The following is a 20,444-nucleotide window of genomic DNA, read 5'->3' as shown; positions in this document are numbered from 1 at the left end:
GTGCTTTAGCTTCTACCCACTTCGTAAAATAATCAACTGCCACTACTACAAACTTTCTTTGCCTTGTAGCTAGTGGGAATGGCCCCAATATGTCTATTCCCCACATGGCAAATGGTATTGGGCTGGATAAGGACGATAGCTCTGTGGCATGTTGTCAGGGTACCGGTGTAAACATTTTGGACATTTCAAGCACTTTTTGACGAATTCTTCGGCGTCCTTCCTCATCGTTGGCCAGAAAAGGCCTTACCGTAGTATCTTATAGGCTAAAGCCCTGGCACCCAAATGCTGACCGTAGATCCCCTTGTGGACTTCCCTAAGTGCGTATTTGGCATCAGTTGGATCGAGGCATTTGAGGTAGGGCATCGTAAACCCTATTTTTTACAAGTTTCCCCATTCAGCAAAAAGTGGGCGGACCTGGTCCGTACTTTCTTTGCTTCATCTCTGTCCTCTAAGAGTGTCCCTTTTTTCATATATTTTACTATAGGGTCTATCCAGCAGAGGTGATTTTCTTCTATCAACAACACCTTATGGCACCCTTCGATGCTTGGACGAGGCAACACTTCAAAGTATACTGATTGCCCTAGTTCTGTGAAGTCCGAGGTCGCTAGCTGTGACAGAGCATCGCATTGGCATTCTCCATGCGTGGTACTTGTTTTACTTTGAAATCCTCAAAGTTCGTAGCTTTTTCCTGTACTTTCTTCAAATACTCCACCATCCTAGGCTCTTTTGCTTCATAGTCACCATTTATCTGGCGTACTATAAGCTGCAAGTTTCTATGCACTATCAACCTTTGCACCATCACCATTTTCGCCAGATCCATTCAACCTATCAGGGCCTCATACTCTGCCTCATTATTGGAAGCATCAAATTCAAACCGGAGGGCGTATTCAATTTTAAATCCTACAGGACTGCTAAAGATGAGCCCAGCTCCGCTCACTGTTGCATTTGAGGCGCCATCCACATACAGTGTCCACGTCGTGTCTTTCACCTCTTTTGGTGGCTCCTGTTCTCCTTCTAGGAAGGTGGTTTCGGCTATGAAGTCGGCTAGGGCCTGAGCCTTTATAGTATTCTTGGGTTTATACTAGATGTCGAACTCTCCCAACTTTATTGCCTAGTTTACCAATTGGCCAGACACACCTGGCTTCTGTAGTATCTTCTTCAGGGGCTGATCTGTTAGTACGCAGATTGTGTGCAACTAGAAGTAAGGCATTAGCTTCCTTACGTCTATTACAAGTGCGTACGCCACCTTTTCCATCTTTTTGTACTTTATCTCTGCATTAAGTAATGTCTGGCTGATATAGTAGATTGGCCTCTGTTGTTTCCCTTCCTCCTTTAACAAGACCGTGCTTACTGCCACGGCCGATACAGTAAGGTACAACTACAAGATGTCCCCTGTATTTGGTTTTGTTAGCAGCGGTGGTGTTGTTAAGTATTCTTTTAGCTGCTCAAAAGATCTTTCGCACTCTTCCGGCCATTCAAACTGCTTTGAGCCCTTTAAGGCTTTGAAGAATGGGAGGCATTTGTCGGCCAACCGAGACATGAAGCGGCCCAATGCGGCGATTCTCCCCATGAACTCCTGCACTTCCTTTACATTTCGCAGGGATGTCATCTCTTGGATGGCTTGTATTTTCATTGGATTGGCCTCGATCCCTTTTTTTGACACTATAAATCCCAGGAACTTCCCTAACGTGACATAAAAGGCACATTTTGCAGGGTTCAGCTCCATACCATATTCCCTTAGTACTTGGAATGCCTAGTCTAGGTCTTAGATGTGGTGTTCTGCCTTCAAACTCTTGACCAGCATATCGTCCACGTATACTTCCATGGTCTCAACGATCATCCTTTTGAAGATTTTGTTCCCCAATCTCTAATAGGTGGGCCCCGCATTCGTTAGCCCAAAGGGCATCACCTTGTAGCAATACAATCCGATTTCTGTTACGAAGGTCTTTAGGATGTCAAATTTGCACATTTTGATCTGATTGTATCTAGAATAGGCATCCATCAGTACTCCGTGTCCCGAAGTAGCGTCAATTAACAGGTCTAGCTTCGGGAGAGGGTAGCTGTCCTTTGGGGAGGCTTTGTTCAGATCTGTGAAGTCTATATAGATTCTCCACTTTCCGTTTGCCTCGGGACCATCACCACGTTGGAGATCCATTCAGGGTATCAAATTTCCCAGATGAACTTAGCTTTTAGCAATTTATCTACCTCAACATCTATCTTCTGCTGCTGCTCGGGAGCGAATGTTCTCTTTTTTCAGTTGTACCGGCTTCCTTGTAGGATCAACCTTTAGTTGATGTTCTATTACCTCCAGGGTTATTCTAGGCATATGCAAGGCTAACCAAGCAAAGACATCAGAGTTGTCCCAAAGGAACGTGATGATCTCATCGCGCTACTTCTTTTGCATTGATGCTCCAACCAAAATTTGGTGGGTGTTGTCCCTTCCTCGACATCGACCTAGATGAGGTCCTCTACTGGTCCTCTTTGGCGATTAGGGTCATCGCGGAAATCTTCTATAGGTAATGCCTCCCCTACCTTTTCTTTTCCCTATAATGTGGTAGCATAGCACTTTCAAGACATCTCTTGGTCGCCTCAGCATTCTCTAACCCCGTTCTTCGTTGGGAACTTCATCTTGAGGTGGGGTGTGGAGACAATGGCTTTTAGCAGGTTTAAGCCAATCCTTCCAAGTATGGTGTTATAAGCAAAGGTAATGTCAACCACCAGGAAGTTTATCATAATTGTGGCTTGGCAGTCTCCTGTTCCAGCCCTCGCCAGCAACTTAATCGACCCTTCGAATTTTACCGAGGCCCTAGAGAACCCCTGCAAGGGGTGCTCAGCTTTCTTCAACTTCTCTTTACTTAGGCCCATCTTCTGGTAAGCTTCTAAGAACAAGATATCAGTTGAACTGCCATTATCCACTAGAATCCTTTTCACCCTACAATCAGCTTTATCACTAGAGCATCGTTGTGGGGTGTCTGTGTACCTTCCAAGTCGTCGTCCGAGAAGGAGATTACTGTCCCTGTTCTTGCTTTTTTGTTCAACCATTCAATCACATGTACGCTCTTGGCATAGGCCTTAGCCTTTCTTGTTGAGAGGGAGCTTTCCCCTGTGGCCAATCCTCCACTGATAGTAGCTATGACTCGGGTTGGGCTATTCCGATTGTCCTGAGGATGAGGTTCATCCCTCTCGGGTGTTCGGCCTCTTCTCCTTTCTCGATTGTCTCTACGACCTGGTTCTCTCCTTTAGCGACGACCCTTTCTCTCTCCTTGGCGATCGTCCTTTCAGTCTCTTCTGTCGTCATCGATATCAGCCTAGGCATCATCTTTCTCCCAATCTACGAATTGGCCCAAGTATCCTCTTCGGATCATACTTCCTATCTCTCCCTTCCAATGCCAGCAATCGTCAGTATCATAACCATGATCTTTATAGAAGTGGTAGTACTTGTCCATGTTACTCCTCTCGGGGTGTCGTCCCATCTTTCCTGGCCACTTGAGTACCCTGGCATTCGAAGAATCCTTTATCTGCATCAATACATCAGTTCTTCGGGTGAGGGGTGTATACCTTTCGAATTTCTTCGGTGGATTGGGTGCACGGTTGCATTCCAAACATTGCCTCTTCCCCTCGGAAGCCTTATCTTCCTCTCTTGTAGTCTGTTTCTTTCCAATCTTTTCCTCGACTTCTCTGTCGGCTTCCAGGTTCATATAGATGTACTTCTCACATCGGGCTTTTAGTTCGGTTAGGTTCCTTGGGACGCATTTTGCCAGGGATCTCCTTAATTCTTTATCTTTGACACCTCCTAGGAGGGCAGTGAACTCTTTTTTCACGTCCAGGCCTCTGATCTCAAGCTTTTCCTTATGGAAGCGTTTCATATAGCCCCGTAGGGATTCTCCCGCACTACTCGACATTCAGAAAATTATATATGGTCTTTTGAAGGGGTTGGCTGCTCGAGAAGCCCTTTACAAAGATGTGGCTTAATTTACTGAAGCTATAAATCGACTTTGGTGGCAGATGATTATACCACAGTCTTGCAACCGCTCTAAAGGTCAGGGGTAGTGCCCGGCACATAATGTTCTCCGAGACTCAATGGAACTTCATTGCGACCTTGAATCCTTCTAGATGATCAACAGGGTCTCTCGTTCCGTCATAAGTCTCATTTTTAGGTACACGAAACCCAACAAGGAGCGGATCCCTCGTGACTTCATCAGCTAAGGTTGTGTCATTAGTGAGATCTGCCTTATGTGTTCCTGCCTGGTTATCTGCTATTTTTCAAAATTCATCCTTTAGGTCAAGAATCATCTGCTTCCACCCCCTGATCATCGTCCCCCCGGCGTGGTTCCTCTTGTCTTGCTTATACGGCATGTCACGCTCTCTCTTTAGGCAATGGTTTCTCTCTTGCTGCTCGACTCCGAGGGTCTATCCCGGACCTTACCGACCCTGAGCTACTTCGGTCTTCGTCCCGAGCCTGTTCCAGCTGGATACTAGGGCTTGCAGTCCTATTACTCATCTGGGTTACAACCTTAGAGACATCTCGCATTGTATTGGCCAGTCGGTCATACTTCTGTCAGGGCACGTTAAACTAAGCTCTAGTGACATGTTCTTGTCCTTCGGCCGGGAAGGGCTGTGGCTTGGCAACCCTATGTTCTTGGTTTTCAGCTGAGTGCCGATTGCCAAGGGGACCTTCTTGATTATCATTCTGTCATTCTTCATCTTCAACAACCAGGGGCGGCCGAGGTGCCGAAGGCTCTCTTGCATTCATATTCCGCACTTGCGTTGTCTTCCTACAGTAGGTTCTCTTCACCATTACTCCAACGCTCCCATGGTGCCAATCTAATGCTGCTGAGAATCTGTAGAAGATTGAATGTCTATCCTGCGACAGTACAAAAGGCAGAGGCCCACAGATGGCTCCGGGATTAGCCCTCCGATGCCCAAGTTAGAGACCCGTGCAACAATATTCAAAGAGCAATTGTGAGCAAGTTAGTGAACTTACCTCTGGCTACACCTTTGGATCTCTTTTATAGGATCGGGTCTTGTAGAGTCCTAGGAAACGTCCTTCTACTTCTGATGAGCTTGGGGCAGTTTTCAAGGATCCTACCTCGCAAGTCTCCTCTTCTATAGGGAATATCCCCATCCTTTAGAGATCAACTCGTCCTCAGGCGAGTGAAGTCCTATTACGACTCTATCACTGAAGGTGGACTCAAGTATCCTCATTATCTTGGTATCCGAAGTCCTTAGCTTCCTATAGTGTTCCAAATTCCTCCTGTAGTGGGATGCCATGTGTCAACATCTTGCTAGGTAGTTAGTTTATGCGTATCAATAAGCCACATCAAAAATCAATATTTAGAGAAATGGTCTTATTCTAGAATAAGTTTGAATAGTCAAATGATTTTATTTTTATGAGACTTTTTGTATTAGGTATAGCACAAAATTAATTTCCAACAAGTCAAATGTTACATAAATATGAGGCGTATAACAAAGTTATGATCCGGTCAAACTTATTTTAAAGTGCGTGAATGCTGTTAAAATTGCCTAAATGAAAATAATTTCATGGATATCAAAAAAATATATATTATTTTACAAGAATTTTGGTTTTTAGCATGTTTTACAATGATAAGATTCATAAAAATTTCAGATTTGAGAAAACAGCATTTGAAAGTTGAAAATTACCCCTTAACAAAAAAATCATTTTTTGTTCTTTGGCTGTGGGGTTGACTTCCAATCCTTTTGGAATTTGAATTTAAATTATTTTTAGTGAATTCAAATAGGTGGTATTTGCTTAAGTATACCAAATATCATTTAAGTAAATCATAATCGGACTATTGGTTTTTACCAATATTTTACCATGATAAGATTTATAAAATTTTTAGAATTGAGAAAAAACCTCAGCATTTGAAAGTAGAAAATTGCCCCTACAATAAAAAATTCAATTTTTGTTCTTGGGTTGGGTGTTGACTTTTTATCCTTTTGGAATTTGATTTTTAAACTATTTTTAGTAGATTCAAATACGGGGTGTTCTTAAGGCGACAGCCGCTTGGACGCCAAGGAGGCCTTGACAACCATGTCAATCACCAAGAAAGTATATAGGTTACAGAAATCTTTCTAAGATCTGAAGCAATTTCCACGTTGCATGGTGTGGTTGGTTTTTAATGCCTCTGCAAAATTTGGCTATAAACAAAGCTAGGCGGATCATGCCTTATTTATCAAACATGAAGGTAGTAAGGTTATTACTCCCATAGTAAATGTTGATGATATAATGGTGACTGGCAATGACGATATTGAAATTTTCAAAGTGCAAGCACAATTGGCCACGGAGTTTCATATAACGGATTTGGGACCTCTCTAATATTTCCTAGGAATATAAGTTACCCGCTCTGACAAGGGAATTTTTATCTCTGATAAATCTGTTAGCATTACCCGCCCTTCTCCTCTCAAAGAATACCCTAAACACCCTCTTCCTTTGGTCCAATCTCATATCCTCTGCCCCCTCTACGGGCTCCACTCCTGGGGGTCTAGTGGGAGACTTTAATGTTGTTAGATAAAAGCTTAGAGGCTCCATTGATATCCCATCTGTGTTGTGGAGGCCTTTAATGATTGTGCTGATGACATTGGTGTCAATGACCTTCGCTGGGCTGGGTCCAAATTCACTTGCAAAATCATATATATGGGTTAGACCAAATTGCTTACAAGCTAGATAGAAACCTGGTCAATGAAGCTTGGCTTGATTCCTCCCCTCTTCTCACACGTGCTTTGACCACCCTGGGATTTCTGATCAAAGCCCCAATTCTCTTCATGTTTATTCCTCCATATCATTTAGCCCCAAACCCTTCAAAATCTTTGACAAGTGGTTACTTCATCAGAATTTCATCCCCATAGTCCGTTCCGCTTGGGACATCCCAGCCTAAGCTTTCTATTCGCGCCTCATATCCCTTTTCCAGGAAGCTTAGGAATGTCAAAGCTGCCCAAGTAGTGGAGCTTGTCTTCCTTCAAAAACATCTCTTCTAAGGTCTCTTCCTGCAGAGACAAGCTCAATTCCATTCAAGTCAGACTCCAGTCTGATCTCCACAATCTAGCCTCGTTGAGGAAGAGAAGCAGACCTCTTTTGATCTTTCCTCCCTTTTGGCTCAAGAAGAAAGCTTGCAGATTCTAACTCTGCATTCTTTCATAGATCCCTCAAAGCTAGAAATAATGCCAACTTCACCCCTCAGCTCATTTCAAGGAATGGCGATAGCCTCCAAATCCCCGAGGACATCAAATCCGAGGCTGTTTCTTGCTTCTCTGATTCTTCCACCCTCCCTCCTCATCTTAAACCTCTCCCCCCTCACCTTTTAACAAATTCATTCTAGACCACCTTATCTCTTCCCTCCATTATTTCCATTCTGATGAGCAAATTCTGGCAATTGTCCTTGTTCACAAAGCTAATAAAGCCTCTATCCTCTGTTCTGATGGCTTAAGTATGGGTTTCTTCTCCTCCTGTTGTGTTAACACATAATTGATCTCCTTCTAGCCATCAATAGTTTTTCCTTAACCCTAATAAGATCCAAGGGGTCAATCATATTTTCTTCTACCTCATCCCTAAGAAGGAAGGTGCGGCTTCCATGTCTAACTTCAGGGCAATCTCCCTCTGTAACCTTCTCTTCAAATTCATTACCAAAATTTGGGCGGATAGAATTCAAGTAGTCATTGACTCTAGTCTGCACAAATCAATCTACCTTCATTGCAAGTAGAAGCATTGCTAACAATATCATCATGTGCCATGAAATTGTTAGAGGCTTTCACAGTAAGTCCTACCCCCTGTTGCCCATCTCAAAATTGATATACATAAAGTCTTTGATTCCATTAATTGGGGCTTCATGTCCAAAGTTCTAACCCATATGTCTTTCCCCCCTACATTTGTCCATTAGATACATTCATGTTTCTCCTCCTGTCACTTCTCTATTCTTGTCAATGGCAGTCCAACGGGGTACTTCTCCTCTGTAGGTATCAAGAAGGAATCTCGTAGAGACAAGGAAAGGAAGAGAAGAAAGGGGGGGAGACAACCACAAAGGGTTTCCCAAAATCAAATCATTCTTCATTAATTCCCCCATGACTTGGGTTACATGCCTAATTATTAAAGTGAAAGACTAAAATAAAATTTAAATTTAAAACTTCCTAATTAAAGTGAAAGACTAAAATAAATTCAAATCTCCTAGAATCTAGACTCACAGAATTAGAAACAAATAAGGACTCAAATTGGAAACAACTTTTCTGGAAACTACCTACAATAAAAGATTATAAATAAATTAAGATCCTAGAATATTCTAATATCCTTGATCCCAAATCAGTAACTTTGATCCCAAATTGGATCTGGTCCTTGGTCCGGGTTCTGGAGCGGATTTGGGTCGACCCATCATAGTGCTACTACATCAATCTCTCATGCCTCAGTATCAACGTCCTCAAATCTAACCTCTTTCTCTCCGGAGTCTCAGATGTTGTTCAAGCTCACCTCCTCAGCTTTACTGGATTCACACTTAGATCCCTCCCTATCAAATATCTGGGTCTCCCTTCTTATTTCCTCCATGCTCACATCCCATCACTGCTCCCTCATGCTTGATCTCTTGAGGAAAAAACTTCAGCTTTGGAAAGGTAAACTCCTCTCTTATGCGGGTCGTTTAACTATGATCAGATCTATGCTCCGATCGTTGCACCTCTATTGGTCTAGCATTTTTTCCCTTCCTAACTCTTACATCAAGGATATGGAGAACCTTTTTTGCTCCTTCCTTTGGTAAGGAGCTGACCGATCCAAATTCCTTCACCCGCTAGCTGGCTGCAATCCTGCCTTCCCAAATCTGAAGGAGGTCTTAAGTTGAGAAGAGTTAAAGAAGCTAATTCAGTCGGGATCCTGAAGCTCATTTGGAAAATTGCTTCCAAGCACAATAGTATTTGGGTTTCTTGAGTCTACTCTTTTCCCTTTAAGAACGATTCCCTTTGGTGACTTGGTCTGCCCCTCCCTAAGGATGTATTTTAGATTTGGAGAAAAATCCTTAGTCTTAGACCTTTGGCCCATATCGCCCTACATCATTAGCAATGGTTCTTTGACCTCCCTCTAGCTTGACCCCTAACATCCCTCTGGTATCCTTAATTCCTTGATCTCCCCTAGGACGATCTACTCCTCTGGGTTGAGTAGATCGGCTTTTGTTGCCTCCATTATCTCTGTAGATACTTAGCATCCCCTTCCTCCCCCCAACCCATAAGGACCTTTGGTCTTCTCTTCCCCCATTCCCCCCCCCGGGCCATCAGGGAAGAGATGACAAGATTTTTGGCTTCCTTCTTCCTTGAGCTCTTTCAACTCAGCTTCTATTTGGGACTTCATTAGATCCAAAGGGCCCCCAGCCCCTTGGAGAAACATTATCTGGTTCAAAGGCCACATTTCCCCCCCACAGCTTCAATGCTTGGCGGCCTATCTCAACTACCTTCCTACACATTCTTTCCTTCTCCGCCGGCACATTCAAGTCCCCCTTCTTATTGTCTCTGTTGGAATAATTCTAAAGATGCTGACAATCTTTTTTCTCTTGTCCCTTTCCTTCTCTGTCTGCAAGAGGGTGCTTAGTAAATGTTGGCCTTCTAGAAGAACCATCGTCCCAATTGAGAGAGAATGGATCTAGATGGACATGCCCTCTATTTGTCTAGAAAACTTGCCTTTTGTGCCACCACCAATCATATTTGGATGAGAGAAATCTTCATAAATGGACTTCCAACTCCCGCTTCTTCGACATGATTTGGAAAGCCATCTACATCGATGTTTGCTTCAAGCTTGGATTCCCCCCACCACATTGTCACCGACTCCCAAGGAACAAGCTTATTGTTCTCTCCTGGGGCCTTCTCACCTCCATTATATCCTGCCCCCTCATGATAGGCTTTCTGCTTTTGTGCTTGCCCTTTGCGTTGTTGTGCACAGCTTATAAGATAGGTTGTTCCATTTTGGTTTCTTGATTGGGCTTATTGGCCTCTCCCCCCTCTCTTTTTTCCCTTGTATATTCTTCTCTCCCATTGAAAATGAAATATATTTATTCATCCAAAATATATATATATATATATGCATAGATATGCACCAGCTTGAGGGGGAGCGTAAATGTGTCTAGATTCAATGTATATGTTTTAACTCCCGTGTGCACATGTTAAGATAAGGATTCTGATTTACTATGATAACCGATTCACCTTAGCCAAAACTTTGCACTAGTTCATCCATGTGTTCCCAAAATTGCAATTTACTACTTTCCTCCAAGCCTACTTGGGGGGCAAAATCGCTAATAATATTGACAACCACTTTCTCCAACACAAGCTTAATGGATATAATTCTATCTCCGAATCTTTTAACAGCCACTACATCATTCTTCAAATTTTTGTCTACTACTACGCCCACTCCACTTCTATTACTTTGATCTCTTGAATGACAAAGTTTGAAGTCGTCCAACACCTTAGCTTTTCTACTCTTCCATCTAGTCTCATGGATACAATGAATATTAACCCTTCTTCTCCTCATAATATCTATAAACTCCACATTCTTACCTATTAAGGATCCAATGTTCCAAGATGCTACTCTAATCCTACACTTTTAGGCTAGATTCTTTACTTATGTTCGTCCACTGTATGGGGCCCTTGTCATTCCCCATTAATTCAACTAATGATGATAATATAGCAACAACAGCAATAACAGTTACAATTATAATAATAATGAAGGTTCTATAAAGTTGACTATGCAAAAGTAGTTTTTACATAAAGTAAACTAACCTCAAATGTTCCAACATTTCCATTTGTACTTTGATCTAAACATGGAATTGGACAGTGCTTATCCAAGAACTTCAAGTAATTGCAGGAGCGGGCATTGCAAATAAGACTTTTAAGCAAGCCAAGAAGTGAGTGATACCTGGACCACCATAACCAACACGTATTTAGAAGGAAACAAAAAAGAGTGACAAGAAGCAAAATATTACGAGAAAGAAAAAATGATGGAAACATTAAGGGAAAATTATTTGATTACCCACTTTTGGGTTTCCCTTTACAAAACTACCAGCCCTATGTTTCAGTTGACAAAATTACACAAAATCAGGTTTGGGTTTACAGAACTATACAAAATAGTCTCTTCCTCCCTCACCTATATTTTAGACATTTTTACCCCTGACCCTGCCCTTGCCTTCCCTTCCAAGCGCCCATGTTCCCTACAGTCCCACACCTACCCACTCCTCGCCGTCCCTGCTACCCCACCCAGGCCCGCCCCGCCCCGCCCCTCCCCTCCCCTCCCCTCCCCTCCCCTCCCTTCTCTATGATCACCTCCCTACCACCGCACTTTATTTAATTGCATGTACCTCTCCCAGCACAAGAAACCTGCAACCCTTTTGCCCCATGCAATCCTTTTGCACCATCTCCACTGAGACCCCCCTATGCCCTATCTCCTTGTTGTGGTAAAAATACACAACCATCAGGGACACCCGAAACAGGATCGAGCAGCCTAGACCTGATGAGGCAATCCATCCAATCTGAGATAGATGCCCAGACCACAAGCGGACCAGATGACCCACCTCATCAAGGACATTTTGACAACCGAATGGCTAACCTAACACTAGCATGAGGAAAGCATTACACGGATGACCCACCGCACAGCTATCCGTACTACTGAATGAGCCAAAAACTGTATTGGTTCCCCTAACCGAACAGTAGGCCCGAAGCCTTCATCAGCTGGACGGAAGATGGCATGAGTCAACCTATCGCTCAGATAAGTGACTCTGAAATCAAGCCACATGACTTAGGTCGTTCAACCTAAGATTCCCACCAATCTTACCCATCAAGGCACTCCCAAAAAAGGGCTTACAAAGTCCATCAAGTGAGCTACGAGATACGGATCAGTCCTAGTCCATAAAGGACTCTCAGCAGAGTATTGAATCCTCCCCGAAAGGAAGGATATCCTGCAATATCCTCTGGGATATAGCAAATACATGGAGCTCCCATAACGGGACGTCTTCCATATTCACTTTCCGATTACAACTCTTACTATATCTAGACTCCTACCAGCAACAGGAAGCGACCAAAGCAGGACGCTCACTCAATGGCTGTAACATCCTAATTTCACTCCTCTACTTTACTTGTGGACAGGCAAAGATACCAGGCAGAGAAGGCCAATATTGGCTTGGCTGGCAGCAATGGAATGCCAGGAAAGAAAGAGTGACCCCACTTGTACCTGTACATCCTGCCAACAGTGTTGGAGGAACCACCAGGAAACATGGGCCAACAGGTAAATTATAACCTATAATGGGGGTTCGGAATGATAGAGGCCAGAATAGACTGTAAATGACTGGTTTTAACCCCATAGGTGGGAGAGCCCTGGAATAAACAGGCCAGCCGGTTGGCATGGCAGCATTGGTATTTTGGCTTATGTGGGTCCCACACCTTTTAGAATGAGAACCCCTTCTCCCCTTATTCTTCTAATAATGTTATAAAAAAAAAAAATACTTTAGTATAATTGCCATACGTATATTAGTGTATTATATAATCAATTATATATATTCATATAAGTATATGTATATACATATATATATATATATATATGTCATACATAGTTTCTAAGGCGCTGCTCAGGCGACGCCTTACTAGCGCATTGGAGCTGATGTGGTCTAGAGATGGTAAGGCAGTGCTCCACCTTACGTGAAGGGGCGCCTTATGGGTTTTTTTTTTTTTTAAAACACATTTTAAAATTACCTGATGAAGATTCCAGATATAGATTTTTTATTGGTAGGTGTATGATTTTATTAACACTTGAGATGTATGGGATCAACTTTACTCCACCAAAAATAACCAAAACAAACAAAACAAAAACACGATTCACAAACAGGGTTTGGATTTTGTCAAGGGTTTTAAGAAAGGGCTTTGAGAAGGAATCAAGGAACAAGGAAGAACCACTTATCTAGGCGACCATTTTGCTCCGTCAGCGGTGAGCTTCATTCTTCATTGACAGGAGTAGAAATATAGTGGATGATTTTAGGGCTTAGGCACTCATTTTGGCATCATAGAGGTAAGTATAATAAATACTTGTATTTTTTATGTCTTCTTTTCTTTATTTTTATAATTTTGCTTCATAATTATGTATTTATATTATATGTTAATATGTTATGATGATTGATGATTGATGAAGATGAACTTAGTTTATTCACTTTATTGATTTGTTTTCTTGATGAATATCTTACATTGGTATGAATATGAACCTTTAATATTTATTTAACATATGAGTAATAGGATTCAACTAGGATTTGAGCCAAATATATTGGTTTTATAAAAAAATTACACAGGAACGCTTTAGTCAATAAGGCGACGCTTTATGCCCGCCTTATCGCTAAGGAGCTCCGAAAGACCCTCAAACGCCTCCGTCGCCTTACCGCCTTAAAAACTATGATGTCATCCTCCACCAAAGAGGCCTTAAGCCCATTTCAGTGGAGTGCTACACAAAGGAGGGGGAAGAACCTATATAAGTACATAACAATATATATATATATATTATATATTATATATTATATATGTGTTACTATTAAATATGTATATAGGTGTCACTACTATATATATATGTATATATAGGTGTCACTGTTATATATGCATATAGGTGTCATTATTATATGTGTATATAGGTGTCACTATTATATATGTATATAGGTGTCACATAGGTGCTAATTTCTCTAACCACCTAAGCTTTGATCTTAAGGAGGTTAAGAGAGGAAACATGGGGGGCTAGTGTATTCGGTGGAGGAGGAATATATTTTTATATATAACAGTAAAAATAAATAAATAAAAGAGAAGAAAGAGACCACCGAATGACAAAATTCACTTTAAACCATCTTATACAGCAAGGAGAAGAAGAGAGAAAGAAGAAGGAGAAGAAAGACAAGAGAGGGAGATTAAGGAAGAATTCCTTCATTAAAGGCAAATTCTGGATCAATTGAGCTCCAAGTAAGTACTGTTTTTCATTAATTAAAGATTCTGATAAAGCTGACATAGGGTTTTGAATTATTCTCTTAAGAAGCTAGGGTTTTATAAATTCTGTATGAGAAATTGAAATTTTACATAGAAATTTTTAAATTAAGCTTGGAATTGTGATATATCAGAGAACTAAAATGAGTACAAGTGGTGGCTGCTGGAAATTAAGGCTGGAATGAAATGAATCTAATGGAAATTTTGTGGATTTCTGATTTTCTACTCTGACCAGAACTGATGTAAGTTAATTTGAGCTGAAATAATACTCACAAAGTTTTCTACAAGTGAGTTAGACCAAAAATTTAGATTAGCTTAAGATACTTGACCTGATATCCATGTACAACAGCCTGAGGAGTCAGAGGTAAAGAGCAGGACTGAAATTCTGCAAATTAGAATTGAACCATGTTATAAAAATCGGCACATTTAGTAGAATTGTGGTAACTTCTTGATGTAGGGACCTTATATAATCAACACTTGTTAGTTGATTGCTATACTTGCCTTGTATGTAGCTCCAATTAAGAATATATATATGGGGCAAGAACCTCAATTCTGCGAAATTCCTTGAGTTTAAGGTATATTCTGAATTCTGGAAAAATTAAAATAAAATTGAATTTTCGCCATCATAGAAATTGATAATTGGAGCTCAAACATGGGTTAGTAGGAAGATTGGATTAAGGAAATGGATGTGCTATTACTGATTTGGAGCCCAGGGACAGAGATAGGATTTTTAGTTAAATGTTTAAGAACCTCTCACATAAGGACCTGTAAAATATGAAAAAGGAGATAGAAATGACCTTATTAGAAGTACATTGATTTTAAATTAGTTTTATTTTTAATATTCTATATATGATCTGGTTTTAGGAAATTTGATTAACAATGAGGGGAGCTTGTTCAATACAAGAAGGGAAGTCACTTAGTTCAGAGTACCAAGGTGAGGGAGTGCCTTGACTTTTTGGCATGTTTCTCTAGTTTCTTTTGTGCTTGCATTCTATGATCATGCATGCTTGTATGTTTTTGTGCATTATATTTTATTATGAAAATTCTTAAGGACATGGGTTGAGACAGGTAAGACAAGTAAGTTGGGACGCTGGCAGGTGCCCAAGATATGTGTATGTATGTGATGAATGGATGTGCATCAAGTAGCATGTTGGGTTAATTATCACCACTCTAAGTGCTACAACCCCTTCTCTGTAGGGGGATAGGTACGGACTAACCCCGACATATATGACTACCTAATCAGCAGTGCACTTTCCTTGATATGATGTACTATACCAAAAATGGATGTGGACAAGGTACGATGTACTATATGCCTGATATTTTTACGGGGTTACTACTTAGGGGTTAGCCGGGGGACCGAGGTTCTTACCGGGATTGGCTGACTCCTGCATGCAATGAGCTTGTATTCCTGAGGCCCAACGTATAGGGTAGGGAATACCACCTACGTTGTGTAGCACTATACCCATTATGATCAGACTTAGTAATGGATTAGGGAGTAGTGTAATTTAATAAATGGATTCATGAGCATCATTTATCTGTGTGGAGCATACATTGCATCATATGTACTGCGTGTGCTTGCTTGCCCCACCCCCTCACTGAGCATGACGTGCTCACCCCCCTTACTTTGATCGTCTAGATGACGAAAGCGGTGTTCTGCCGACTTCCAGCACTGATTATAAGGCAATGGCCATGGATCACATGGCCCATATTGAAGAAGATGAACTCGACCATGGACCCACCTGTGACTGTGACGACTGTGCCTATAGAGGCCAATATTACTGATGAGTAGAGAAGTAGACCTGATACTGACCATTCTTTTTGTGTACATAAAAGCTTCCGTAGAAATCACTTTTGGTGATCTAAGCTTTTTGGGAGATGTCCTATTTTGTGCAAATATTCCTTTGACATTTTGGATAACTGGCATACATGTGGATAACTGTAATTTATGGATGACTGTAATATGTCCATTATTGTACTTATGGTATCACGTAGAGACACTGGATGGCTATGAATTTTATTACTGTACATATGATGTATGCAGCAGCTCTAATCTCTAGTTGGGTGTTGTGGTGTTGTGGACTACTCAGAGTCTGGATCCTGGGGGAGAAACAGGCTGATTGGATATAGTGAGTTGTCCAGTGTCGGCATACCTATGCCATAATGAAGCCAAGGTGTGACAGGGTGGAATCGGAGCAAGACTCCGGGAATAAAGTCCGACAACCCACAAGACTTTAGGATATCCAATGTCATAGGAATTCAATAAATAAAAGCTTTAAGATAACAACCCATTTTGTTGATGAGTTATTACGTGTGCCCAATAAATAAATAATAATAAATAAATAAAGGGAAAATTACGTCCCCCTCCTTACATTGGATCCAAGGGTTTGAACGAATTACACCCCCTTCCCCTGTACTTTCTAAGATTCTTACAATTAAATCCAATCCGCTAGTCCCCGTGAAACTGGGACTGTTAATTGCTGATGTCACCTAATATGATATCTTCTAATGCCAAAAATGCCCTTATACACACATAAAGTCACCTATATACCCCTCCATTAAAACAAAGGAAAGAAGGCTTTTCGGCCTACTTCAGCTAACTTGGAACGTTGGCGTGGAACAACTCCACGCTTCGTGAAGCTGAGACTACAGAGGCCGCAACATCTTCTTTGATTTTGTCATTCCGGCTTATGAGCACATTTATGTGTGAAATCTAAGGTAGTAAAATATGCATTTTACATATTTAGAATGGAGCTACCTTGGGTTTTATCTCTTTTTGCAGGTTTTATATTTTCAAGGCCTTAAGGACTATCGGGCGCTACATCTCCAATTTTACACGTAAAGAGGTCCTATTTCTTTTCATGGTTGCGAAGAGGACGAAATTCTGAGCAAGATGGACGTGTTCAATTAAAAGTACACATTCGTCTGGTCACCCGTACAAGTGATTATTCTTTTCAGGCCAAAAAAAGAATAATGGATCAGAACTTAACCAAGATACAGAACCAGCCCGTTTGCAGTTGTCCCAGAGGTACAAGGAATATTCCAAATTCCAACAAGGATCGATGGACCACTTCCTTAAGTGATTGAAGATTCGTTTTTTGTAACAACTACCTAACGTAGTTGGTGAGTTATGGTGTGCAAAATCCTTTGCTTATTAGGAGGTCTCAAGTTCAAACCTCTTAGTTGCCATTTTGTTGAGGTTTTTATTTTAGAAGATTTTCTCTCTCCTAATCATCACTCAAAGGAGGTCAGCCAAAGGGTTTCTTACACAAGAGGAGAGAGAAATAAGGAAATAAAGAGAAAAATAGAAAAAAGGGAGAAAAATAGGAAAGGAAAAAAAAAGGGAAAAAATAATTTAAAAAAAAAAAATCGTCCAAGATGCTGCCACGTTTGAAGAAGAGAGAAAAAAAATAAAAAATAAAAAAGAAGCAAAATCTTTGGAGATTCCCTACTTCCTACAATTCTCTATCTTCTCTCTCCTCCACCTCATCAACAAGATAAAAAAATATCATTTTTTTTTTAGAAGCTAAAATCTTTACTTCCCTCCCCCATTCTCTATATAATAGAATTAACACAAGGGGAGGAGGCACTTCATTCTTCTTCTAGGGTTTTTTCTTAGTTGCTTTATCTCTTTCTCTAGTTTTCTCTTTCTCTAGCTCTAGTTCTAGGTTTATGCTTTAAACACTTTTGTAAGTTCTTTTTATTCAATTAATGCAAGCATTTTTTTTTATTCAATCTTTTATTTTTATTATGTAAACAATTGAAGTTGTAATTTTCAAGTTCTAGTTCTAGGCTTAGTTTTAGGTGACAAGAGCAAGCTATGAAGCATGTCTTTCAAGTTCAATTTTTTTCTTCAGATTTGTTTTCTCTAGTACTAGAAATTTCAGATTTGGTTTATTCCAGATCGGGTTTTTAGTACTGGTAGTATCTCAAATCGATCAAGTTTTCAGTTCAAGTAAGTAGGCTCCTTCAGTAGTCTTCTCTCCCCCCTCTCATTCCCTCTTCTGACTACCCTTTTTTCTTAATTTAGGATTTTAATTTCAGTCGTTACATTATTGCTATCCCTTTCCCCCAAGGTTCATGGCTAGTGTATGTGTTGGCTTTGCCCCTCTTAGCCATAGAACCATCATTGTTATGTTTTTATTTTAATTATCTCCCTTTCCCTAAAGCCAAGTAGAGTAACCCTTGTAAGAGTGACTCTCTGGTCAAGTAGGGAAGCTCATATTATGATGCATCCCTAGGGCTAAGTAGAGAAACCTACTTGTAAGTCTCTCTCTAGTTTTATCCCCTTTCTTTTACTTTATTTTTATTTCAGCATTTTTTTTTCCTTCATTGCTTTTTAATTATATAGGGTGTTTATTTTCAGCTATTTATTTATTTAATTTTAATTGCGTGGCTTGCGTATTTAAATTCTTAGATGATGAATGATTATGACGTTATTTTAGATACATATGTTTAGGATGGTAATTAGAATTAGATCACAACCATTAATTGGTTCACTTCTATGAAGAAGCTTTTCACATTTTGTTTTTAGAGCATAGAGAGAGAGAGAGAGAGAGAGGCTTTCACATTTTGTTTTTAGAGCATACAATGACCCCGTGAAAGCCAAGTAGGAGGAGGAAGAGAAGGTCGTAGACTGGTAAAATGGCCCCTAGGGATTTCGAGATCTTGAGACTTGTTGGGCAGGGGTCTTTCGGCAAGGTTTTCCTGGTGAGGAAGAAGAATAACAGCGGCGGATGAGGAATTGTTGGAGAAGACGAGATATTCGCGATGAAAGTGATGAGGAAGGATACCATTAATTATAAAGAAGAATCATGTCGTGCAGCTTCGGTATTCCTTCTAGGTGAGTTGTGATTCGTGAAGCTCAGATTCTAATTAAATTGGACTAATTGTCAGTTCCCTGTTTTAATCCAGTGATGGTGGTCAGTTTTATTTCAATCAAAATTAACCAAACATGAAAGACTTAAGATTGAACCTACAGAGAGAGAGAGAGGCCGTTCTCTTTCTCTTCTTAGGTCTTTTATAGTTCTGTTTCTTCTCCTTTAATTTTTTTCCCCACTTAACATGGAATTGTGAAGTGGACAGAAATGAATGATACAAATGGTATATTGGTTTTCGTTGATTTTTCTTCTCTTATCTGCAATTGTGTTTTAATTCCTCTTTTTCCACCATTTTCATGGAGCTCTCTAGTTGCAGCGTTTGGGAAATTGGGTTTCTAGTTATCTTACTCCTTTTTAAACTTGAAAAAAAGTTCTCCAATCTACTTTCTGTGGAAGGGTGAAAGATGATTCAGAGAATTAAAGTTTTCATTTCCAAATAATGTGCAATGTCGCCATTGATATTTGTGCTGGGCTTCTGCCAATGAGTCATGTGTGACCGATACAAACACTTTAAGATCCTTTTCCACTAAAGGGTATAGTGGTCCTATCTTATTATTACCTTTTTCAATTAAAGGGTAATACAGTCTTTTGTTGTTTAAAACTAACAGCATACTCACCGTCAATGCCAGGGGAGGGGGGCGTAATTCGTTCAACCCCTTGGATCCACGTGTAATTTCGACAAACTACAAGGGAGGGGGGCGTAATTTTCTCATAAATAAATAATATATGTTAGGAGGTGAATTTTTTATTTTTTTTTTGGATGAATAAATTAATTCATTACCAAAAGAGAAGAATATACAAAGGCTGCAAGGGGGGAGGGGAGGCTAAGCCCAAACAAAGCCAACAAAAGCCAAAAACAAAAGCCAAACCAGCTGAACCAAAGAGGGAGCCAGGAAGGCAAGAGCTAACTAAGGCCAAAGGAGCTAACCGAAGGACCTAGCAAGGGGAGGGGGGAGGAGGGAGGGGGCAGGGTGTCGATCTGAAGGTTCCAGGAGGCAAGGATATGTCTATTCCTCAGGGAGTTGAGGACCGGCTTAGGACGAAGGGTTTGGATTTTGGAGGTAACATCAAAATTCCAAATCTTGTCCAAGGAGCGAGAATTGGACGACCATCTAGGAATGTTATGTTCCATCCAGATGTGGCTAATGGTGGTAGAAAAGGCAAGCTTCCCAATGGTGTAATAGATGGAGGGGCCAGAGAAGGTCATGTCCAAACAAATCCATTCTCTGTCAAAGTCCAAGATGGGTCTGCTGGAGGGCCAGCATTTGGAAAGAACCAATTTCCAGACAGAGGAAGAGAAGGGGCATTTGAAGAAGAGGTGATTGATGTCTTCCTCTCCAAGGGGGCAGAAACAGCAGGAGGGAGAAACAAGGATATGCAGGTGAATGAGGATATTGAGGAAGGCTTGGGTAGGGAGACAGTGAGAGAGGCATCTCCAGAGAGTAAGCCTGTGATGGGGGATTTGGCCTTTAAACCAAACCAGATTACGCCAGGGAACCAGAGGACCCGGAGATCAAACATAGAACCAAGCTGATGCAGAGGGAAACATCCCATTGGATGAGGGGAGCCAAGTGCAAATGTCTA

General features: G+C 41.0%; 1 protein-coding gene across 7 annotated transcripts in view; it reads right to left on the bottom strand.

Annotated features, from left to right (window-relative positions):
• Positions 1-20,444, bottom strand: part of LOC122082854 (telomerase reverse transcriptase) — a 127,922-nt gene that overhangs the window by 73,627 nt on the left and 33,851 nt on the right. For all 7 annotated transcript variants that reach the window (XR_006141419.1, XR_006141418.1, XR_006141420.1 and 4 more), the window contains one exon: positions 10,762-10,897. Coding sequence is in view for 4 of the 7 variants with exons in the window: in XM_042650649.1 (XP_042506583.1) it covers positions 10,762-10,897 (136 nt within the window). In the remaining 3 variants the exon portion in view is untranslated. The remainder of the gene's footprint in view (positions 1-10,761; positions 10,898-20,444) is intronic.

This window comes from Macadamia integrifolia, chromosome 6 (genome assembly GCF_013358625.1).
Source record: "Macadamia integrifolia cultivar HAES 741 chromosome 6, SCU_Mint_v3, whole genome shotgun sequence".
In the NCBI taxonomy this organism is placed as follows: Eukaryota; Viridiplantae; Streptophyta; class Magnoliopsida; order Proteales; family Proteaceae; genus Macadamia; species Macadamia integrifolia.
Note: the sequence above shows the minus strand (reverse complement) of the source record. Positions and strands in the feature narration are given on the sequence as shown.